General features: G+C 38.0%; 3 protein-coding genes across 4 annotated transcripts; 1 reads left to right on the top strand and 2 right to left on the bottom strand.

The window, feature by feature from the left end:
* Nucleotides 1-5871: 5871 nt before the first annotated feature.
* On the bottom strand, nt 5872-10987 carry cotl1 (coactosin-like F-actin binding protein 1). The gene is made up of 4 exons (XM_082182800.1): nt 10725-10987; nt 10321-10403; nt 6974-7131; nt 5872-6769 (listed from the first exon to the last, which is right to left on the bottom strand). The coding sequence occupies exons 1-4, from the start codon at nt 10799-10801 to the stop codon at nt 6659-6661; spliced, it is 429 nt and encodes a 142-aa protein (XP_082038926.1). The 5' UTR covers nt 10802-10987; the 3' UTR covers nt 5872-6658.
* Nucleotides 10988-11558: 571 nt separating this feature from the next.
* klhl36 (kelch-like family member 36) lies at nt 11559-17854 on the top strand. Of its 2 annotated transcripts, XM_082182793.1 has the most exons (6): nt 11559-11711; nt 11983-12065; nt 12842-13915; nt 15167-15324; nt 16806-16861; nt 17011-17259. In XM_082182793.1, exons 2-6 carry the CDS (start codon nt 11991-11993, stop codon nt 17106-17108), a joined length of 1461 nt encoding a protein of 486 aa, XP_082038919.1. In that variant the 5' UTR covers nt 11559-11711; nt 11983-11990; the 3' UTR covers nt 17109-17259. The 2 variants fall into 2 exon arrangements, with proteins under 2 accessions (XP_082038919.1, XP_082038918.1); XM_082182792.1 differs by lacking the exon at nt 16806-16861 and having other exon boundaries at nt 11578-11711; nt 17011-17854.
* A 589-nt stretch (nt 17855-18443) lies between these two features.
* LOC309508260 (aldose reductase-related protein 2) lies at nt 18444-23245 on the bottom strand. Its single transcript, XM_082182796.1, has 10 exons — nt 23040-23245; nt 22299-22469; nt 22086-22202; nt 20511-20588; nt 20312-20428; nt 19799-19911; nt 19548-19635; nt 19383-19466; nt 19070-19152; nt 18444-18646 (listed from the first exon to the last, which is right to left on the bottom strand). Exons 1-10 carry the CDS (start codon nt 23127-23129, stop codon nt 18613-18615), a joined length of 975 nt encoding a protein of 324 aa, XP_082038922.1. The 5' UTR covers nt 23130-23245; the 3' UTR covers nt 18444-18612.
* Between the last annotated feature and the right edge of the window lie 611 nt (nt 23246-23856).

Here is a 23856-nt window from a genome sequence, read left to right as displayed (position 1 = left end):
CACAGCACAGACACTTCTTGAAGTGAAAAAGAGGCAGTATAGGCAAACCGTAGTCACTGTCTGTGGCACCTCCAATCTGCGAGTTGAGGCAGGAGGTTTCTCTCTTTCTTTTCGACTGCTTCTTCTTCCTCTTTCCTTTATCTGCCACTGTCGTTCTACTGCCCTATATGGTAAAAGTCTAGCACACTCAGTATACAGGAAATGGTGAAAACTTTAGCACCCACGCTCATGCATGCAAACACTGTTCTTTCTCTGTGGTGCTCATTTGTGTTTATGCTTAACCAAATTACTGTTATCAATACGACACATTGTTTAATAAGGAACTAACAATTCTCTCAAAAGTCTTTGCTTCTTTTTTGCTATTGTCTATTTTTCTATCTATCCTGCCCTCATTTGCATATCATCACATGCACATTAAACAATGCCATGAGTGCCTTCATGCGTGACTGATGATGCCATGCAATGGTATATCTGGCTAAGAATATCAAGGGCTCTGTGTTTAAAACAAATTGTCTTTATTATCCCTTAACTCTTAACACACTGATTTTGGTTTGCATTGTAGTATAGCTACTAATTATAATACGTACATTGACATTTATTTTCCAGTACATACAGAATTATATGATGCACCACCTTAAAATATAAATAAACTCTTCATGAAATATGAGGTCAAATTGGATATTTTATTGTAAGGGGGTGTACTTGAGATATTTTAATTAGATCATAATTAAACAGCTGAATTTGTTTGAGACTATAAAAGCTGACCTTTTCTTTTGATATTTGCGCTTGACCTTTCATCGCATTGTGTGTATCCCTGCATTGGCTTGCAAGAAGTGGGCCTAATCAATAAATTAATCATTTTGTTATCCAGTTCATTGACCCGTATACTAAAGAGCTATAGCCCAATTAAATGGATATTTCTAGTTGGCTAACAGTACAGGGAGATTGATAGATTTGTTTTGTAATATTTAAATTGAGCCAGATTCCGACAGGATTTCTGGTAAGAGTACTTCCTGTTTCCTGGTTACTGTTTATATTAGTTGTATTTATGAAGCATTGCCAGTGCTGCATTTTCCTGTGCATGTTACCTTCCCTGATCATTACCATTCAAAAATTTGGGCTCTGACAGTAAAAAATAATGTTTTTGAAAGGAAATAATACTTTTATTTAGAAGGAAACATTAATTTGATCAGAAGTGACAATAAAGACTTTTACATTGTTACAAAACAATATATATTTCATATAAATGCTATTCTTTTGAACTTTATATTCATCAAATAATACTGAAAAATAGATAACTAATGGGTTCCACAAAAACGTTTCAACATTAATAATAAGAAATGTTTCTTGAGCACCAAATCAGCATATTAGAATGATTTCTGAAGGACCATGGGACACTAAAATTATGGAATATTCCCTGGAATAACCAGCTTGACCTTTACAGGAATAAATTATATTTTAATATATTTTGAAATACAAAATAGTTATATACTGTTTTTACTGTATTTTTGGATAGCTATATTAGCGTCAGTGGATGATATCGTTCTGTTTATTGCGTGCTTGTCTGTCACTTTAAATTCTCAAGCTCGTTACAGCAGGATGGATTCTGATTGGCTGTCAATGTTTTTATCGTTCATCAGCTGGATAAAATCGTTCTGAAAGTGATTCCAACGATATCGTTTCTCTGTGCCGTTATCGTTATAGCTGTGGTGTGAACTATTCTTTAATAGTGAGAAAGATTTTTAGAACTATAGGCCTATATCTTTATCGTTATCTTTAAAGTTTTCCTTGGTGTGAACGGGCCTTTTCTTTCAAAAATATCAAAACATTTTACTGAGGCCAAACTTTTGAATAGTTGTGTAGGGCAACTTTTTTTTTTTTTTTTTTTTTTGACACTACAAATAAAATACATCCGTTTTGTGTTGAATTCAGTTAAATTGGCAAGTCAAGTTACCCTGGTAATCCAGAGTTCTCGCGAGAGCATAAGTTGAATTTGCTCAGCGAGTTACTCTGGTGTAGAGTAATGATGCTCATTAAATATGCCCCTCTATCTGAGCTGCACCAATCACATCGGGTTATCTGATATAGGCGGGCCAGAGGCGAGATGACGACAGCGCTGCGACATCGAAGTCATTAGTAAACATTGCAAGTTGGCTATGGATGAACACCATTTGTTTGAAACGGCTTTGGCCGCTACAATGAAAGATTTAGACTTTTTCTCTAAAAGAGGAACAGAAAGGCGTTTTTGCAAGAAGGGCGTTTTTGCTGTTTTGCCGACCGGATACGGTAAGAGTCTAATCTACCAGTTAGCTCCGCTGGTAGCTAAGCGTTAACTTGTTGTGATTGGTTGTAGTGTTATCCAATTGCGTGCAGTGAGATTTTCAAATGCATGCCTGGTGCTGCCCTTTGAGCTTGCCGATTTTTATTAGTCGACGCCAGACCATTAATCTTTTAGATTTAGGTCTGGATTTCCAGGCTAAGGTCAAGTACAAATCTTAATTTCTTTCTACCCTGAACTTGAGGTGTTTTCCAGACTAGCCTACCAATTTGCATCTCTACAAAAACAAACCTTCAAAAAGCTCTAGCACATTCAATAATCCAACCCACATTCAAGAACCCAACCCACAACTGAACATATAATCAGCAAATGATGGGATGCTCTTGTTCTAAAGAAGAGTGTATTATTTTATAAATGTAAAAATATTGCTGTTTTCAAATATCTCCAGGACTTTCAACATTTGTGGTCAAGAGCATATGAGAACATTGCATGTTGGATTGTTGGGTACAGTGTTGGTGATGGCGACCCTACTATTGGCCCGCAGGTTAGTGACAATTGGACCACTGAACCAGGTTTGGAGCGCATCTTGTTAGCTCATGACAATGGCAGCACTGTGCCAGAGCCTGAATGGTTCACAGGAACATTGCGAAGTGACCCATTCACTCACTCAATGGGCGCCCCTTTCTCGCCCCAGTAAAATCCCATCTTCCTCTTCCCCCAATGCTAGACTCAACCGAACTAACTAGCAATTCCTGTAAACCATTCTCTCATACCATCTTAATGTCATTGCACTAGATGTCCTGTACCTTTAGAAAATGTAAATAAAGGTGTTTGTATTTAAACAAATTCAACACATTTCCTTTGCCAACACCTCTCAGGCATCAGAAAGCAAGTATTAAGGCAAAACAGCAGAACTTTGTGTGAGCCCTGCTCTCCATTTGGGTTCTTCATGTTAATGAAAGGTTAACAGAACACTGTGTCTGTTCTCATCAGACTCCTCCACTTGCTTGATGTACAGTAATTGGCAATCAAAATAGATTTGACGCCGCTAACCAATTTATTATGTAATGTACATGACTGACTCATTTGGTGACTGTAAGATTCAGTCACCAAAATCTTACAGAGTCATATTTTACATACTTTTTTGAGCAAAGATGCATTAAGTTGATCAAAAGTGACAGTAAAGACTTTCATATTGTAAAAAAAAAAATGCAGTTTTTTTAACTTTCAATTCAGAAGCTGCAGATATATGGAAATTTACAATATTTTTGATCACATAAATGCAGCTTTGGTGATCATAAGAGACTTCTTTCAAGAACATTTATGATGTTATCGACCCTTGACTTTTTAACAATAGTGTACATTTCTCTTTTGTAATAATTATCCAAAAACAATCATCACATGAATGCAGTAATGTGTGTGGGGTATGAAATACGCTTGAACTGGGAGGCCTCTGGAATGCAGGAAGGATCCGAGCAGAATAGCTGGCACTGACTTCCTTGTGAACAAGATGCCAAAGAATCTTCAGAAACATGTCTACACACACGCACACATTCTTTCTCTCAAACACACGTTCTGTATTACAGCGAGCTGCACAAACGCAAGCAAGCAACGCTGGAGTTGTCAGAACACGTAAGCAACTCAAAGCTCCACAAACAGGCTGGGAAATAAAGATAAGGACTAGCCTGTCTGACTGAGTGCTTGTGTGGCTTAAACATGAAATTCTTGTTGACAAGATCAATGCAATGCCCGTTTCCCAGTGTCATGAGAGACTAATTAACATTCACATCTAATTTATCTCATTAAAGTCGTCCCCAAAGTCACTCAGCAACACCTGCTACAGTACTCAAGCTATTCGAGCGAAGATCTGTTACAAACACACAGTTCATCTGGATGCAGTTTTTTAGTATGTTGCAAAGCAGTTGCAAGGTGGTTTCTTGGCCCAAGTAAAAACAAAAAGCCCACCCACAACTATGAATGCACTTATGTGAACAGATATTCAAATTCAATACTATTTTGTCAAAATTAAATAAATATAAAACACTAAAAACAAACCGGCTTACACTGACAAGTCTTAAACCTAGTCCCGGACCCTAATGCATGTTTGAGCTGTTTTAACTGAAATAAACTTGCTCTGACTTTAAATATATCAGTGCCATTGTTTTGTCTCAAGATGTACACCAGTAATGTTTTTTCTCCCCAAGGCATATTTATAAAAGCTACTTAAATATCCTAATTGAACCAAGGCCTAATCCTGGTTTAGTCTAAACCCTGTTTGTGAAACCAAGCCTAATGGCCGGTTTTACAGACAAGGCTTAAGCCTAGTCCCAGACTAAAATGCATGTTTGAGTTGTTTTAACTGAAAGAAACTCTTAAAATATGTCTAAGGCATATATATATATATGTCTATATGTCTATTTTTTTCTAAGGCACATTTATAAAAGCTACTTAAATGTCCTAATTGGACTAAGGCCTAATCCTGGCTTAATCTAAACCCTGTCTGTAATACCAGGCCTAAATGTTTTAAATGTTAAAATTCTAAATATTTTTGTTAAAACTATGATTTCAGCAAAAAAAAAAATTAAATAGAATTCTTTTCTATCATTATATGTATGTCTTGTCTGTCACCTTAATGCATCCTTGCTGAATAAAAGTATTAATTTCTTTAATAAAATTGTAATAAAATAAAGAAAATTTCTAGGATATTTGCTGTTTATTTATAAAGCACATACTAATGCCTTATTCTGCATGACCATATTCTACATCCCTTAATCCAATACCTAAACTTAACAACCATAACTATTAATAAACAAAAATTAGGTGTTTATTGAGGCAAAAGTGTTAGTTAATAGTTAAAGGTGAGAATTGGACCCTAAGCTAAAGTGTGACCTAAAAAATATTGTGAAAGAGCATGTGCAATTAAATATACATTATAAACAATACAAATGCATTTAATATTTGTAAAAAAAAAATTTTTTAATGTAATTAAAAAGTAAATGCACATCTCTCCTATCGTTCATGTCTAGCACAACCAGTACATGCCAAACTTGGGCTTAGCAATACTGAGGTCTACTGACCCAATTTAACCAACTATTAACACAACACGAGCACGCATATCTTCCACAGGCCCCAATTTCAGCGTCTACATTCCTGCCTCACGTCTTTCTGTGCTACCAAAACTCAGCGTCATAAAAGCAGCCTGGAAGAAGCTTATAGATTATGGATTAAGCAATTATGCAGTTGGGATCACATCTGTTGGACTAAACGCAAGGCAGGGAGAGTAAGAAGAAGGACGAGGGGAGGAGAAAAGAAGAAAAGAGGTTACAACTGAAGGGGGAAAGAGGGGTGGGAAATGTTTTTGGGGGGAGAGGAGAGACCATTATTGACAGGCTTTGGAGCAGAGCAGCTTGACCGCAGCGGTGGCCATGACAACCCCTGGGACTCCCCCATATGCCCCCTGGGATTGTTAGGATTCGTGCAGAGGAGCAGTGCCGTGCCAAGCGGCTTGCATTAACCCAAGAGGCCAACCCACAGCACAATAACGTCAAAGAGTATCGCAAACAAAAGCAAAATATAACACACAAGGACAAGTCTTGAAAAAAACAAATTTTATTCTGACATGATTGCTTTTGTGACCATCATATTTTTTTGTCTTGGCTCGGGAGGCATTTTTATCGTAAAGGAAGAACCACAGATTGTATTTTTTAAATGTAAATAAAAGCTACTTAAAAAAAAAAAAAGACGACATTTTTGGGTATTTTAATGTAATCCAAAATGAAGGCTACACTAGAGAAATGGCTGCTCCGCGGTTGGGTGGAGAGAAACAGCCAATCACAGCTACAGGATCCTTTAAGACTCCACCCCCTGCATGCAAGTTAGCCAGTCACAGTGCAGTGTCTGCAAACACACACATAAACAAATGCACACATTCCATGATGCCTTCCTCTCCATGGGAGATTGAGACAGTAAACACAGTGGTCTGTTTTAGAGGAGTCAGCAGGGAGATGAAGATTCATAATAAACCCCTTAAATAAAACAATTCTGGACTCGTATGCCCTCCATTGATTATGGAAGCATATCACAGTGATGACAACTCTGAGCCAAGACAGCATCCACAGAAACTCTGATTACAGTTACAAAAATCCCCCGAAAAAAAAAAAAGAAAAAAAAAAAGATAACCCTCATAGCACTAGCAGAGATGACATTGAGATGATGCACAATACAGTAGATAAATCAACCATGCCCAGACCGGCAATAGGGGTGAGGTATGTATATTTGCGTTTGTCTGTGTGTGTGTATGTTTGTCTGTGTGTGCATGTGTACAAGATGACGTTTTCCCCTTCCTTCTCATCCAACCCTATGGAAACCCGTCCCCAAGTTCTATTCAGCCTGGGCGTCGTAGTTGGCCCCGCCGGCCTTCTTCAGCTCATTGCGGAGGTAGTCTTCCTCCAGCTCCCGGGGATCGCTGATCATAAACTCCTTGGCAAAGTTCTGCATGGAAAAAGGACAGCAAACACACTATGAGCGATGGAGGGACAAGACTTGAGATTGTTTGCATGAGCAATGACCGATTTGTTTACAGTGAAAATGAACATCGTTATCTGCGCGTCTGGGTGTGTCAAATTTTGTAAATCTGAGTCGGAAAATTTGCATATGGCATGAGGGATGGCGTAAGAGAACATGAAAAAACCCCACCTGCACGATGTCTTTTACCAGCGTCTTGTCAGTGCTAATCTTAGCTCTTTGCAGTCCGCTGATGTTCTCGCCAATCCAGGTGATGAGGGTGAACTTGGCACGCTTGCTCATGGCGTCGCCCGTCGTGATCCTCACGAAACCAAAGAGACGGGAATCATCTGAGAGTCAGAGAGAAAGCAAGGAGGATAAGGAGGATGCATTTTCTTGAATATTGTTTGTTTCTTTTAGGACTGTCAATTGATTAAAAATATTAATCAAATTAAATACATAATGAATCAAATGTGTCACAAACATATCAAAATTGGTTGAGAAAAGCCTCTAAATTAAGACAAGTCAAACCTTATTCTGGCAGACAAGAACAATATTGAATATACACACAAAAAGTGGTTTTAGACGTCAATATTCTTTTTTGGAATAGGTCAGTTTTTCTACAACGGTTAAAAAGCCCAGCAAAATGAAGAACAATTACAACAGAATAACAACAACACATTAAAAAAAAATTATAAAAAAAAAAGATTTATAAAAAAAAAAGTAGATAATAAAATAAAAGTAAAAAATAAACCTATTTGAGTTTGATTTCATGTTGACTTTAATATTAACATTAAATGTGCTTCTTTAATGTCTCTCTAGTCTAGCTGAACAGTCTAGCTGAACTTTGTCTGTTGTTAAATAACAAGGAAGAGCTTAGATTCAAATAAACACTGTCCCCATTGTAGCAAGTGTTTTGAATCTACACTATTGCATTGTTTTCTCTTCCAGAGAAAGAAGTCACAACATAAAACGTAATCTGAGAGCATCACGTGCGAGTGGAGGACGAGGCTGAGAAATTTAAGCTCTATGACATCACATGACACGAAAAACAAGGAACCGAGTAAGTGGGTGAGGAAAGGAGGTGATCTAGTTTACCGATAAGGGTACCGATTATCTATTGATAAGGGTGTAATAATTCATCGGTAACACTCCCAGTCTCTCACAGCTTAACAGCTGGCCACTTCCTCGCAAATGTGCTACAACTGCATTGCAGTGGCACTAGGACAAGATTCAAAGATAACATCAATTGCTCCTAACTCTGGCGTGCCTCTGTTTAGACACTGACAGTATAAGAGATAGCATTATACGGAAGAAAGCACTTACTAAACCATTTATTCCCATATTAATGATAACCACCTTTGCACTTTGATCTCTATGTATCTGTGAATATAGTTCTGCTGAAACATCTGCTTATCCCTAATAAGTATAGCAATAAATGTACATACACACACACATATATATATATAGATAAAATGTATGTACATTTATGTATGTAAAGCCTTTAATGTATACTTTAATGTATGTAAAGCCTCATATATATACATATATATATACACACATATATACATACAGTACATATAATTGAATTAAACAAACTCAGACAGCTAGACAGACAGACACGATAGACAGATAGATAGACTTTCCTGGAAAACCAATGCCACGTGAATTCCCTTGGTACTACTTGAGACTGACAATATCTGGTTTTCTGTTGTTGATTAACTAGGCTTAAGGTTTAAGAAGCTAAGTCAGGGAACCATGGGTAATACTGTCAGTTGTATTTGGCACATTGACTGTTAAAGTTTCATGGGCAAAGTGGATGGTGAATCGAAGTCACATTATAGAGACCTCTGCTGTATTTCAATAGAACTGAAACCTTAAACAAACCGCATTTAGGAAGTGAGCAGTGCTCATGAGTCACCATGCTAACAGTCAACAGTGGGAAAGCATGGACTCTAGTAATAAAAAAAAAAAATGTGGCAACGATTCCATTCCATTACTTCCTCATGCATACGCAGGACATTTCTGAAAAACTCACTTCCAGAAAGTCAGTGTATTTGTGCTGACTACTACATGTGTACTCTATGATGATGCAGCAAAAAGAAATATTTAAAATACTAAACTTGTTAGACATCACCTAAAACTCAAGCTTTATATATATAATGATATACAAAATGTATAATTTTATTAATGTGACCCGCTCTATAATTTTTAGCCACTTTGACCCAAAAACCCATTTTGAGTTTATGCACTACAGTAAAAAGCAAAGTTTAACATGAAAAATGAAGCAGAACACAAATGTAAGCAATGAAAAATCATATTCTTCATCCAGAGATTCACTATCACATAAAACCACATAATTAAGTTAGGATAACTCATTATGCTACTGACATACAGTTTATGATTCCTCTTAATAAAGCAGCAATCTTTTCATATTGTCCTGTCTACTACAGCTTTTTAGAGGGGATTGCAATGCTCATATACATAAAAGATTCTCCAACTACTCAAGAACCTACAACAAATTTATTTATTGCTGGATAAAACAGTTTATGGGCAGCAGCTACAGCACAAATCAATTTTCTGTTTGGATTTAAAACATAAGTAAACGCCATGACTAAAGTTGTCACAAAGTATTCTCCAGCAAAAGAGCTTATTGTAACATGACACTGCTCCATTAAGGAAGACATCCTTGATCATCTGTCAGAGAACAATGGCAGAAGCCAAGCTATTGCAACACTTGTACAAGTTTACATCTGCTAGTGGCTACACATCCACTCATGGAGACTGAACTGAGCACCACACCCAAATCTCTGTTCATTAAGGATGAGAGAATGAGAGGCGATAATTACATCATTTCATTCTCTCTGTGGAGCTAGACAGTTATTTACAGTTATAAAAAATAATTCATGCAGTATAGTATACTAATTCACTGTAGCTCGTTAGATCCCCAAAACCACATTAAATTAGGTATCAAGTTGAATCTAATGAGTTCTGTTGATTAATCGATTAGTAATACAAATGTGTTTGCATTTAGTAAAAAACTCTCATTAAACATCTCACTAGTAGCTCGCCCTCTTGCCATGTCATCTAGGACAAATACAAAGCCATATTTGGTATGGTCTACCTTGGAATATAAATGACTTCCTAACATGTGATATGTAGAACTTAAAGTGACAGTGCACCCCAAAATGAAACCTCTGTCTTAATTTACTCACAGTCATGTTTTTTTCAAACCTGTAAGAGTTTTTTTTTTCTTCTGTGAAACTCAAAAGGTAAGGTTAGAGTCTGTAAGACTCAGTCACCATTCACTTTCATTGCATCTTTTTTGATTGTAAGTGAATGGTGACTGAGTCAACCCCTAACAAGGAAGAAAGGAAGTCATTAGGTTTGGAACCACATGTGGTGAGTAAATTATATTTGATTTTTGGGGGGTGAGCTATCCCCTTAACAACTGATTTAGTAATGAATTGCAGCTGCTTTCAAAAATACCTTAAGTTCCTCTCAACATAAAGCAGGTAAATAAGAAAATATTTTCTCACCTGTACACTGACTCTTGAATTCTTCGTAGTCGGACCCGTGACCAGCTGGTACAATAGTAGATCCGTCATACTTAAAAGATGCCCTTTAAACAGAAAATGTATATTTTAACTGTTGCCAAAACGATGGATGCGTCTCAAATTTTAGCAAGCTGCCTACCTAGACATTTCGGGGGGAAATGCTGCCTAGTTTCTAGGGTGCAGACTAGATTTTGAGACACTGCCCCTGGGTTAAAAGACCCATCCCTACATGTTGCACCACATTCATTCATGTCATTAAATCAATTAAAAACGGCGTTAAACGGCATCATTTGATAATTCAAATTGTTGAAACAATGTATCGAGATTCGCCAGCACGCGCCAAACAGCACATATCTGGATGTGCCAAAAATCAAGGCTTCACTCACCAGCATATATCTGAGCCGTCGTCTCGCACCAGATTGTATGCCTCTCTGCAAGCCTCTTTGTCAATTCGCGTTGCCATTTCGACGATGCAAAGGAAGATAATGTAACTAAATGCAGAACAAAGCCGGGGGAATGAGAGAAATCGCAGATAAATCCCAAAGTGCGGCAGAGGTTGCTGCTGGTGGGACAGGGAGGTCTCTTCTCTCAGTGGGATGGAGAGGCAACTAAACTAATTTCACGACTCGATTCATTTCCTATTGCCTCTTAATGGGCGTTAGTGATATTTGTCTGTCAGGTTGCTGTTCCAGTGAATCAGAGAGCTTTTCACCTCCTAATGGCCAACCTGGGTATTGAGCTACATTAAATCCACCCAGTTTTGTTCTGTCATAACATTTGGTCTGAGTTACTCTGCCATCTTGTGGACCTGGGTTCACTTCATCCTGCTCTTTTCGGTAATATTTGGATTAGGCTACAACGAGAAATACCATAGGTAATGGCAGCAATAAATGTAAAATTTCACCCTAAAATAAAACATAACGTAAAATATTAATATAAATACAAAAGTTTACAATTATTTGCATGGTTACAATAATATCCCTTCCCTTGAAATTCTCATTCATAATATAATTAATTTCAAAACAACATGCCTAGGCCTATTATCATGTTGCATAGCCTACACACTTAAAATGATAGATAGATAGATAGATAGATAGATAGATAGATAGATAGATAGATAGATAGATAGATAGATAGATAGATAGATAGATAGATAGATAGATGGATGGATGGATGGATGGATGTAGTAGTATGTAGACAGTACAGTCTGAATTTATTCAGGGCGAAATTGAGCACACAAAAAAACTTTTATTTTGAAATAAAGGTCAACACGGAAGAGAGAACTCAGCTTCACTGTGCCACGGTCAAAACTTGTTTATAGTCACGTACGGGTATTTAACTAGTAGTTAATACGGATAAAGAATGGAAAAATGGTAAAATAATATCTGCATTTGACTGTATGGTTGTTGTCTAAGATGCATCGATAAAATATGTAAAATTAAATTGAATATCAGTGAAACGTAGTCACGAGATATTGTGCATGTGTAAATACCACTTTCCTTTTGTATTCAGCCTTTGTCTTTTTTACTTTGTCTGTTCCTGTTTTGAGCGTTATATAATTGTTTTATACATGGTTACATTTAATTACTCCCGATAATTTTTTATTCTTTTTCTTTTTTCTTTTTTTTGTACGATATTTTGCAGAGAGTCCTATGGCAGGTGACACAATGGACATTGGAAAGCAATCTCGTTTTTCTCGTCCTCACAGAATAAGTGAATATTCAAAGGTATGCGTAACAGTAGTGTTGTTATGGTTAACTAAAATTATTAAAATCATTTTCGATGATTGAAATAAAACTGCAATAAAATATAACTTAAAAATCTTAAATGAAAACTAACTGAAATAAGTTGAACTTGAAGTACTAAAATGACTAAAAATGATATAAAAATAAATTCAAACTAAATAGAAACCTAAAAAAATTATATGACAAAAGCACTTAAAATTAAAACTGAAGCTAAAATTAAAACAGAAAATATAAAAATAAAAGCTAATTAAAATATATTAATAAATTCTATAATAGTATAGAAATAATAATAAAATAACTGATGCACCACCCTGTCATATTTTGTTTTTATAAATAATAATTTTTCAATAATAACTAAAATTCATAATATGAAATAAACATTTATTGTTACTCAATTATTGATTCTCAATGATTGCATTATTAATAAAAGCAATACTTTTTTTTTCTTTTTATTGTAAATTAAAGGTTAAAGTTAATCGTCTGCTTTCACACGAAGTGAAGACTCCTGTTATACCAGTCTGTTAGAAAACTTTTGTATTCTTCAAAGAGTGGGCCTTCTTATGAGGGCCACCATGTTGACATCACATGACTAGCTAACAAACCTCATGCACACGTGTCAGTATAAAGTCTTAAAACACTAGGATGATAAGAATTGAGATAAGAAAAACTGCACGTTTTATATTTATCGAAACTTTTAAAAAAGTCTGTTACAAGTGTCTTGAAACTGTCATGAACTAACTAACTCTGATGCACAACAGGTGTATCGATGGGCAGACCAGGCTAACTACCTCCTTCAAGGGTTAAATGAGCAAAGACAGCATGGCCAGCTGTGTGATGTCGTCCTGGTGGCCGATGACCAGCGGATCCCTGCACATCGGGCTTTGCTTGCGGTGTCCAGCCCCTACTTCCAGGCGATGTTCACCCTGGGCATGCGAGAGGAACACGAGGCAGAGGTAGAGCTGGTGGGAGCCTCATACGTTGGTGTTAAAGCAGTAGTGGACTTCCTGTACAGCGGAGAGTTACCACTCGATGGTGGAAACATCGACTACGTCCTGGAAACGGCTCACTTGCTGCAGGTGTGGCGAGCTGTGGATTTCTGTTGCCAATATCTGGAGAAAGAGGTACGTGAGGACAACTACTTGTACCTTCAGGAGCTTGCCTTCCTTTATAGTCTAGACCGCCTGGATGCCTTCATAGACCGCTTTATTCTGGAGCATTTCACCACGCTTTCCGTCACATCCGAGTTCCTCCAAGACGTGCGGCTGCCCAAGCTTTGTGCTTACCTCGCAGATGAGCAGGTGCAGCACGAGAACGAGCAAGCTCTTCTGCAGGTCACCTTGCAGTGGTTGAGTCAAAGACCCGAACGTCTTGCGTTCGCCCAGCAGCTTCTCTCCAACATTCGCTTAGCTCTCATCCCGCCAGATGACCTCATAGGGCGCATATTGCCGGCCATACGTTCCCTGCTGCCTCCGGACGCAGGCTGTGAGGCATTAGTGGAGGAAGCAGTGGGCTACCACACGAGACTGAGCGCCCAACCTGTTCTCCAGACAACACGCACAGGCCTTCGAGGAGGTGTGGAGCGCCTGCTGTTGGTAGGAGGGGAGGTGTCTGAACGTGGAGAGGAGTTGAGTGCCGAGGTGTGCTGGCTGGATGAAGAAGCTGGAAAGTGGGTTGTCGAGACACAGCTGCCAGCTCAGAGGAGTCACCACTGCGTTGCAGTTTTGGGGGGATTTATCTTCACTGCAGGTGGGAGCTCCTCGCGGGACAATGGGGGAGATTCTGCAAGCAACTTGCTGTATCGATATGACCCCCGGAGCAACGTGTGGGTTAAGGTAATGAGCTTCACTCCTGACAGTTTAAAAAGTCAGCAACGTTTAAGTTTCAATAGCAGGGCTCCAGACTATGGCTAATCACTCTTTATTTTCATATTTGTATTGATACATTTATTACTATTTATTATTTTTATGTGTTTATTATTAAATAATTTTGTCTTCATCCAAACTCAAGAACAATGATTTACTGTCAAATGTGTACATTTTATAGGATAAATAGAGAAGAAATGATTTGACTTCTATTTTTGTGTGTGTGTGTGTGTGTGTGTGTGTGTGTGTGTGTAAGTGCATTGTTTAAGGGTATGGGGTTTAAGTGCTTGTGAAAGAAGTGTGTCTTTAGCTGCCTCTTGAAAAATGGCAGTGGTTTGGGTGGAAGTTGGCAGCTCATTCCACCAGAGAGGAACAGAGAGGGTGAAAGTTTTGAAGAGTGACTTTGTGAAGGAACAACAAGACGTCGCTCATTCAGTGAACCTTAGCTGGTGGGAGGGAGTATAATCTTGTAGGAGAGAATTGAGGTAGGGAGGTCCTGATCCAGTGGTAGTTCTGAAAGCCCGTATTAAAGCCTTAAATTCGATTCTGGCCGCAATGGAGTGAGAAGTGGTTAGTGGGAGGGATGCAGAGACCACTGAGGAAAAGTGTGTAGGAGAGAGAACGGAGGTTACGGCGAAAGGTGACCAGAGGAGGATTCAGTTGTGAGCATGAAGGTTCAAAGTGACCGAGAACTGGTGAAAGAAGTGGTCAGAAAGATGTAGTGGACTTGTGAGGATGAGATCTATCTTTTTGCCTGCTTTGCGAGTCGCAGTGGTGTGCTCTCTTGTGAAGTAAAACAAGGCTAGAAGAGTTAGGAAATCAGTTGCTTGAGGTTTGTCTAGGTGGATGTTGAAGTCACCAAGAACTACACCAGCACGTCCAGCTCTTCCAGGAAGTTGCCTAGTTGACCTGGTGGGAGGTAGATGGCAATAAGATGAAGTTTGGCAGGATTAGTAACAGTGATGATGGCATGATATTCAAATGATGTGTAATTGCAGGCAAAACCCCATTTGGATGAGGGGTGTGGGAGAAAGTGAAATTGGTGGAGAGTGAAGTCACAGTTATTACAGGACCTTTAATTTTATAGATATAATAATATAGATGAAGATATAAAATGACAAATTAAGTGTTAATTAAAATAATAATAATTAGCAAGCATGAGACAAGTAGAGAATTGTACCAGAGTTTGAATGTTAATCCGAGTGTTTTGCTGATCTGCAGGGTGCCTCTATGAACCAGCGGCGTGTGGATTTCTATCTGGGAACCATGGGAGACTGTCTTATAGCCGTTGGGGGACGCAATGATAGCGGTGCTTTGTCTTCTGTTGAAGTGTACCATCCTGTTGAGGACTACTGGGCCTATGTTGCAGGATTGCCCAGGTTGGTTTTTTTTTTTTTATAATTTTGTTTTAAGTTTGCACCAGTTTATGTGGATATGTATTTTGAATCCACACTGTATACTGCTGTTCAAAAGTTTAGGGTCAGTAAGATTTTTTAAAGTAAATAAATATTTTGATTTGACTTTTCTATTCATCAAAGAATTTTTAATTAAAAAAAAAATCGTGGTTTTCAAAAAACTATTAATCAGCACAACTGTTTTTCATCATTGATAATACATGTTTCTTGAGCAACAAATCAGCATATTTGAATCATTTCTGAAGGATCATGTGACACTGAAGACTGGAGTAATGATGCTGAAAATTCAGCTTTGCATCACATGAATACATTACCGGTACATTTTAAAATAGAAAATCAAATAAATGCAGACTTTTTCAAACTGAATTCAATCGTACAGACACCAAATTTCTGAATGGTAGTGTACTTGGTACTGTCACAAATTAAAGGGATAGTTCACTTTGAAATTAAATTTTGGTATGTTTTAGCTTACCTCAAGGGCATCCAAGATGTAGGTGTCTTTTTTTCCGCAGTAGTTTCAGTTTTGATATTTTTAGGTCAAACCGTTCTTGTCTGTCAGTCATATAATGCAGGTCGATGGTCACTGTCTCAAAGAGCATGCACAGAGTCCAAATTAAAACAATTCCCCATCGTCCAAATTAAACAATTCCCCATCGTAAGTACACATTGATGGCCCAAGACACGAAACGAGCGGTTTGTGTGAGAAAACGAACAGTATTTATATAGTTTTTACCTCTTGAACACAGCTGTGTTCAAATGATCTGAGAGCGCGGGCGGGTATAGATATATACACTAGATGTCGCATTGGCTACTGCGAAACCGTAGCCAATGCGACATCTAGTGTATATATCTATACCCGCCCGCGCTCTCAGATCACTTTGACGTGGCGTTTTCTCACACAAACCGCTCGTTTCGTGTCTTAGGCCATCAATGTGTACTTAATTTGGACGACGGGGAATTGGTTTAATTTGGACTCTGTGCATGCTCTTTGAGACAGTGACCATAGACCTGCATTATATGACTGACAGACAAGAACGGTTAGACCTAAAAATATCAAAATTGAAACTACTGCGGAAAAAAAGACACCTACATCTTGGATGCCCTTGAGGTAAGCTAAAACATACCAAAATTTAATTTCAAAGTGAACTATCCCTTTAACGTTCATGTTCACGTTCATGTCATTTAATCACATTGGACTTTCTTTCCACTGTGGAACATAAACCTCACGCCACAAAAACAGTTTCTTTGCATTTGCAACTGGCCTCATCAACACTGTTTCATACATGTTACATTAATCACACACTACTCAGTCTACTATGCTGCACCTTCTTTTCTTTTGCACACATTACACTAATGTAAAGTTACATTTGAAAATAGTTTTCTATTTTTATTTATAATATTTTTATTCCTTGTTTTCTTATCATTTTTATGCACCTGTGCACCAGGACAAATTCCTTGTACATGTTGTACTTGGCAATAAAAGATGATTCTGATTCTAAAGGTAATTTATTGGGGCTGACAAACTTTTGTGAAAATATTAACAAAAAAATACCATAAAAGTGGCTCAAATCTCATCCTTTCTCATGTTCAATTTTAAAAAAAACCTGTCAAACTTTTCTTTAAAAAACTTTTTTAAATCTTCTTTCATAGATTCACATATGGTCATGCTGGGACTATTCTCAAGGGCATCGTCTACATCTCTGGGGGTCATGATTACCAGATCGGCCCGTACAGACGTGACATGCTAAGTTATGACCCTAAAACTGCAGACACGTGGACGGAACGACAGGCCATGATGTTGGCGCGAGGCTGGCACTCTATGGCGTCTCTGGTGGACAGAATCTATGTCATCGGGGGCAGTGATGACCATGAGGACAGCATGGAGCGTTTTGACGTGTTGGGAGTGGAGGCCTTTGACCCGCAGACTGATCAATGGACCAAGATAGCCCCTCTCAGGTACCCTAACAGTGAGGCAGGGGTGGCGGTCTTGGATGGAAAGATCTATGTACTGGGAGGGTACACCTGGGAGGCCATGGACTTTTCTCAGGGCACTCAAGTGTTTTGTCCAGACAAGGGCCAGTGGGTCTTGGGTCCAAATCTACCGAAGCACATTGCTGGAGCTTCGGCGTGTGTGTGCCTTGTCAGACCCCAGCAAACCAATAGTATAGAGGGTCATACCTCAGGACACACAGAGAGAGACAAACAGAATTCCAGCCAACAGCAACACAGGTGATTGTCTGGGGGACTTATTGGATTCAAAAAAGTGATCTGAAGAACACTTTCATGAGAGTATTGACTTTCTGAATGTAGGTTGACACAAGCCTGATGCCATTGGCTGCCTCTCAGATCCTTTTAAAAAGAGGTCAGCAGGAGATACTGTGATATGTTAGACTATGAATCGAAGTTGAAAAGCACAAACTAATGTTGTAGTTTTTGTTACAAGCTTTTTTGGAGTTCTCAGTTACAATTAAAACACCCTGAAGTGACAATTTTACATGACTGTTTCCACCGGGTTTTGTTTTTTGAAACTTTCATTTTATGATTTTAAGTACAATGTTATTCAAAAGTTTGGGGTCAGTAAGATTAAAAAAATATATATAATAATAATTACTACTTTAATTCAGACCTAGAGAAATAAACTTTAATTGTTACAAAATATTTGTTTCAAATAAATGCTGGTCTTTTGAAATGTCTATTCATCAAAGAAATTCTGCAAAAAGTATTAAGCTGCACAACTGTTTTCAAATGATCACCAAATTGGCATATAAAATGATTTCTGAAGGGTCATGTGACATTGAGGACTGGAGTAATGGCTGCTGAAATTGACCTTTGCCATCACAGGAATAAATTACATTTTAGAACATATTCAAATAGAAACATGTTATTTTAAATAGTAATAATCACAATATTACTGTTTTAACAGTATTTTGAATCAAATAAATGCCGCTTTGGTGAACATAAGAGACTTCTTTCAAAAATATATATATTTTTAAACCTAACAGACCCCAAACTTTTGAATGGTAGTGTATGCCTTGATGCTTTATTTTAAACTAATGAAGTTACAGTAATGACATCTGTGAGTGTTTTTCAAAAATATTTTATTCCAGTGCCTTAAAATGTTGTCGTTTATCTATACACATATGAATACCTGAACCTAACGATCAAAAACAGTATCTTCTTTACTCCAACCTCCAGAAGTGCTTGGTCACTTTTCTCAAGGTAGGTTCTTAATCATCCAAGACTAACAGCAATTCACTTGAAGGGGTAGAAGGGATGTGGTTCCAATCTGAGGAGCAATAGCACTATCCAGTTAACTGCTTGCTAGCCATGTTTGTTTACAGTATTTAGTAAGTATACAGTGAATTCTCTGTATGAACAAAATACCCACATTATCTACTATTTGCCAAAATGCAGTATACTACAGTCACTGCATGCAATTGTATCCCACAATGCAATGCATTTAATGTGACCTTCCATTTCCAAAAGAACTGATTGGAAGGAATATCAGCAGCATTTTTAACATCTCCTTCTTGATTTCCCAAGCCAAGACATTTTTACACAAAATTGTTTAAATGCCAAATAAACGTTTTTATTTTTGAAACTATAAACATGTAACACTACTGTACACCTACTGTTTTAGAAGTGTTTACAGTTTCATATTGCATGGTTTTTACATAATTTTTAAAAGTAGAATAACATATTATCTTACTGTGTAATGATGCAGGCCCTCCAGCCTCGATTCAGAGACCTTAGAGCATTCATATCCTCTTCATCCAGAGTGAAATCAAAGATCTGTACACAGACACATAATAGGGATAGTAGTTACAATAGTTAATAGTTTTACAGAATTTAAAATACACCCTCATTTTGATCAAAATGTGACTGGAAAATGTCAAATTACAATACATTTTTATTAGACCAACTCTTTTTCACTTCACATTTTGCTTAGATGAAAGCTCAAGGTTACAGCTGACATCATTTGGAGGAAATTGTAATATTGTAATAAATATTCAGAAGTTTACCTTTGTGTTCTCTAAAATGTGGTGGGGTTTCAAACTCTTCGGGATCACTACAATGCTCTGTTGAATGTGATACCTCAATAGAACCTGCAGGCCAATCAAATACAACATTAAAACCCAAAAAGAGAAAAGTGGATTACGATACTTGTAATCGTAGAAAGGTATTACCTGTCCAGGGGTCCGTCTGTGCTTCTTGGCAATATCCCCGACAACAGGATCCTCCAATAATGCCATGGGATCCGTATCTCCTCTTTGGCTGCAGAGGTAAGGAAATGAATAAAGAATTGTATAAAATATCATCTGATGTTTAGGTTATAACCTTTAAGAAATGTTTTTAATGGACTCATCATTCCCACCCTTCTCATTTGCTTTGACTCGTGTTTAAATTGTCTTTGTACACTTAGCTAGTTTAAACTTACAATTCTGAAGGTCTCCCAGGTGAGCCAAATGGACTGTAGGCTGTTAAAGCAATGTTCTTGGACTTACAGTAGTCAATCAAATCAGACTGAACCAGGTAAGGATGAAGCTCCACCTGTAAAACGAATTGTTAATAACAATTATCTATACTGAAAATGTATCATGCCTATATTATTTATTGACTCATAGTTCCTTATTTAAAGGTGCGTCATGTCAGAGTTACTGTAATTGAGATTCCTACTTGTAAAAAGCGTTTCCTCTTAAAACGTGAAATTATAGCTTGTAAACTCAGAATTTTCTGAGAGCTCCGACTTGTACCATGTGATCGCTGACATGACTACAGCAGATTAATTTAGTCGTTTTGTCGTTAATTTTGAGTCCGAGGACATGAACAACTCAGAGTAGAAAGTTAGTGTTGTGTCATCTCTTAATTATTTACGACATTGCGTGAACATAGCAAATCCAAACCTCATTTGATCTACAACTTGGTAGACAATCATATGATGTACATGCACCTGATTAACAGCAGGTGGGATTTTGGCCACATATAGCAATCTCTCTAATTGCTCGATTGTGAAGTTAGACACACCAATACTTTTCACCTTTCCTGTGGCTTTCAGAGCTTCCATTCCCTGAAAGAGATGGCAGCACACTCATCATTAGCAACGTTTTTACATTATGTGCTGAGTGTTTAGCATTAGCGGTTAGCATTACCTTCCAGACATCAACATAGTCTATGTCAGTTGTGAGCATCTTTCCATCCTTTTCTGGGAAAAGCTCATCGCCCATTTTCTGTAAGTTATTATAAAGTAAACAATAAGTATATTTTAACTTGAATACAAGAAATAAGTTAATTTGTAGATTAAAAATGTAACAGATGCTAAGGCTACATAATTAAAGTTTTTTTGATAACTGTGAGAAACTGAACACTCCATGTTTGGGAGGCTACTAATACATTTGATGTTGATCTTGATATTATTCATGTAGAGAGGTAAAAAGCTATTTGGGCACTTAAATCACACTTAAAATGGATGAATGACATTTATTATACTCTATATTGCCAAAAGTTTTGGGACATCTGCCTTTACATGCACATGGACTTTAATGACATCCCATTCTTAATCTGTAGGGTTTAATATGGAGTAGGCCCGCCCTTTGCAGCTTTAACAGCTTAAACTCTTCTGGGAAGACTTTCCACAAGGTTTAGGGGTGTGTTAATTGAGAATTTTTTACCATTCTTCTAGAAGCACATTTGTGAGGTCAGGCACTGATATGTTTGACGAGAAGGCCTGGCTCGCAGTCTCCGCTCTAATTCATCCCAAAGGTGCTCTATCAGGTTGAGGTCAGGACTCTGTGCAGGAGAGTATTTATGGACCTTGCTTTGTGCACTGGTGCGCAGTCATGTTGGAACAGGAAGGGGCCATCCCTAAATTGTTCCCACAAAGTTTTTTGGGGGGACAAAGTCCCACACAGTACAAAAATTGTTAAAAATTCCTTTTCACTGGAACTAAGCCCAACCCCTGAAAAACAACCCCACACCATAATCCCCCCTCCACCAAACTTTACACTTGGCACAATGCAGTCAGGCAAGTACCGTTATCCTAGCAACCGCCAAACACAGACTCCTCCATCGGATTGCCAGATAGAGAAGCGTGAAGAGTCCAGTGACGGCGTGCCTTGCACCACTGCATCTGACATTTGCATTGCCACTTGGTGATGTAGCCTGAGCCTTGGATGCAGCTGCTTGGCCATGGAAACCCATTCCATGAAGCTCTCTACGCACTGTTCTTGAGTTAATCTGGAGGCCACACAAAGTTTGGAGGTCTGTAGCTAATGACTCTGCAGAAAGTTGGTGACTTCTGCGCACTGTGCGCCTGTGACTCTGACTCTGCGATTTTACGTGGCCTACCACTTCTTGGCTGAGTTGTTGTTGCTCCCAATTGCTTAGACTTTGTTATACTACCACTAACAGCTGACAGAGGAATATATAGTAGTGAGGAAATTTTACTAATGGACAGGTGGTAACCTATCACTGTACCATGCACTGAGCTTTTGAGAGCGACCCATACTTTCACAAATGTTTGTAGAAGCAGTCTGCATGCCTAGGTGATTGATTTTATACAACTGTGGCATGGAAGTGATTGGAACACCTAAATTCAATGATTTGGAGGGGTGTCCCAATACTTTTGGCAATGTAGTGTATATATGAATCAAATGCATTGATATAAATCATTTTTAAGTGTGACTTAAGTGTCCAAAGAATTTTGAGGTCACTGATTCTTGTATTACCTTAAGTCCTACTGGAAAGTGCATTAGGTAGAGGTCCAGGTAGTCTAGCTGAAGGTCAATTAAAGATTTATTTAAGCAAACTGGAATGTCTTCAGAAGCATGGTGAGTGCCCCACAGCTGGAAAAGAGAGGCATCGTTATTGCATGTATGATGTTTTTGCTACTTTTAAATGTGTCTATTTCACCTTAGATCACCAACATAACTTAAACCTACTTTACTGACTATGAACATGTCTTGGCGTCTGATGATGCCCTGCTGTATCTTTGACTGGATGGCCTTCCCCACCTCTGTCTCATTCCGGTAGCTGTAGGCTGTATCTATATGCCGATATCCAGCAGCGATCGCTGCTTCAACTGCCCTTTGACACATATCTGGGCCAGTGGCCTGTTTACCATGTTGTAAAACATTAAAACATTGCTAGTTTCTGTTGCATAAGATTATGTAATTATTACACTATTAAACATTACAAGATGACTATCCTTTGGTCCTGAAAAAGTGTAATGCATATGTTGGTAATGTATTAAGAAACAGAAATCACAAAATTTAAACAAGGGAAAAAATCTAACAAAATTAAAAGATACAGGGAAAGACAAGCAATTAATAATTACATATATAACAATAATAACAACACACAAGCATATATTACACACACACATATGGGAGATGGGACATGTTGTCACAATGGAAACCTGTCATTGAATAGCCTATTATTATTGTTTATAATTATAATCATTGAAACCAACATAAAAATTACTGCTGGCATTTGTGGAACAAAACTTGTAGTTTACCATATAACTTCCCAATATGAAAACTAGACCTTGTAATGTCCCCTTCCCCCATTCAGGTAAATCTGAATGCTCATCTAAGAGTCATTTCAATGTAAAAAAAAAAGTTTCCAGATTGATCTGAATTTATCCTAGTTAGTATGAGGCCATTATAGAAATGGAATGCTACCTCTGGCTTCCATGTTCCAAGTCCCAGTAGTGGCATGCGTGTGCCATCATTTAGTTCAATCGTCCTAGGTTGTCCGGCTCTCTCCTCCATGTAAGTGCAATGAATAGCAGCTAAGTGGACTGACTTGTCTTTCCTGTCCTTTTCCTCTCTCTATATTTCTAGCTCATATCTTCCTCTTTGCAGTTTAAGCAGACCTGCCTTCTCTTTATCTTTTCAGTTAATCATTGAACTTGACAAGGAGTGTGTCAGTAGTGTTTATGTGCTTGAGTGCAGATAATTTACCACTATTGTTCCTGCACGTGTTTCCTACAGGCTTCTGGCACAATTGTGTGAAGGTGACCTTAGAGCTCATGTGACCCTGTGTTACTTCCTCGTGTGTGAGTGTGTGTGTGTGTACTTGTTTAACCTACATTGTGAGGATCAAATGTCCTCACAAGGATAGTAAAACCTGTGATCACCTACATTGTTGATTACCAGCAGTCCCCACAAGGGAAATGGATTATTAAACATACTAAACGATGCTTATTCGAACAAGTAAAAATGCTTAATGTTTTCTGTGATGGGTAGGTTTAGAGGAAGAGGTAGGGTTAGGGGATAGAAAATACAGTTTGTACAGTATAAAAATCATTACGTCTGTGGAAAGTCCCCGCAAAGATACTGAAACCTAAATTAAAGGGTAAAAAAAATTACGTTTTCACCTTTCACCCTTAATTACCTTTTAAAAAGGTATAAAAAGAGCAAAACTTTGTATTCTGCAATTTGTGCATCAAACACTCGAGGGCAGCACACTGACACAAAAGCATTTAAAGCTGGCCAA

The sequence above is a fragment of the Leuciscus leuciscus genome (assembly GCF_965113295.1).
Source record: "Leuciscus leuciscus genome assembly, chromosome: 10".
Taxonomy (NCBI): domain Eukaryota; kingdom Metazoa; phylum Chordata; class Actinopteri; order Cypriniformes; family Leuciscidae; genus Leuciscus; species Leuciscus leuciscus.
Note: the sequence above shows the minus strand (reverse complement) of the source record. Positions and strands in the feature narration are given on the sequence as shown.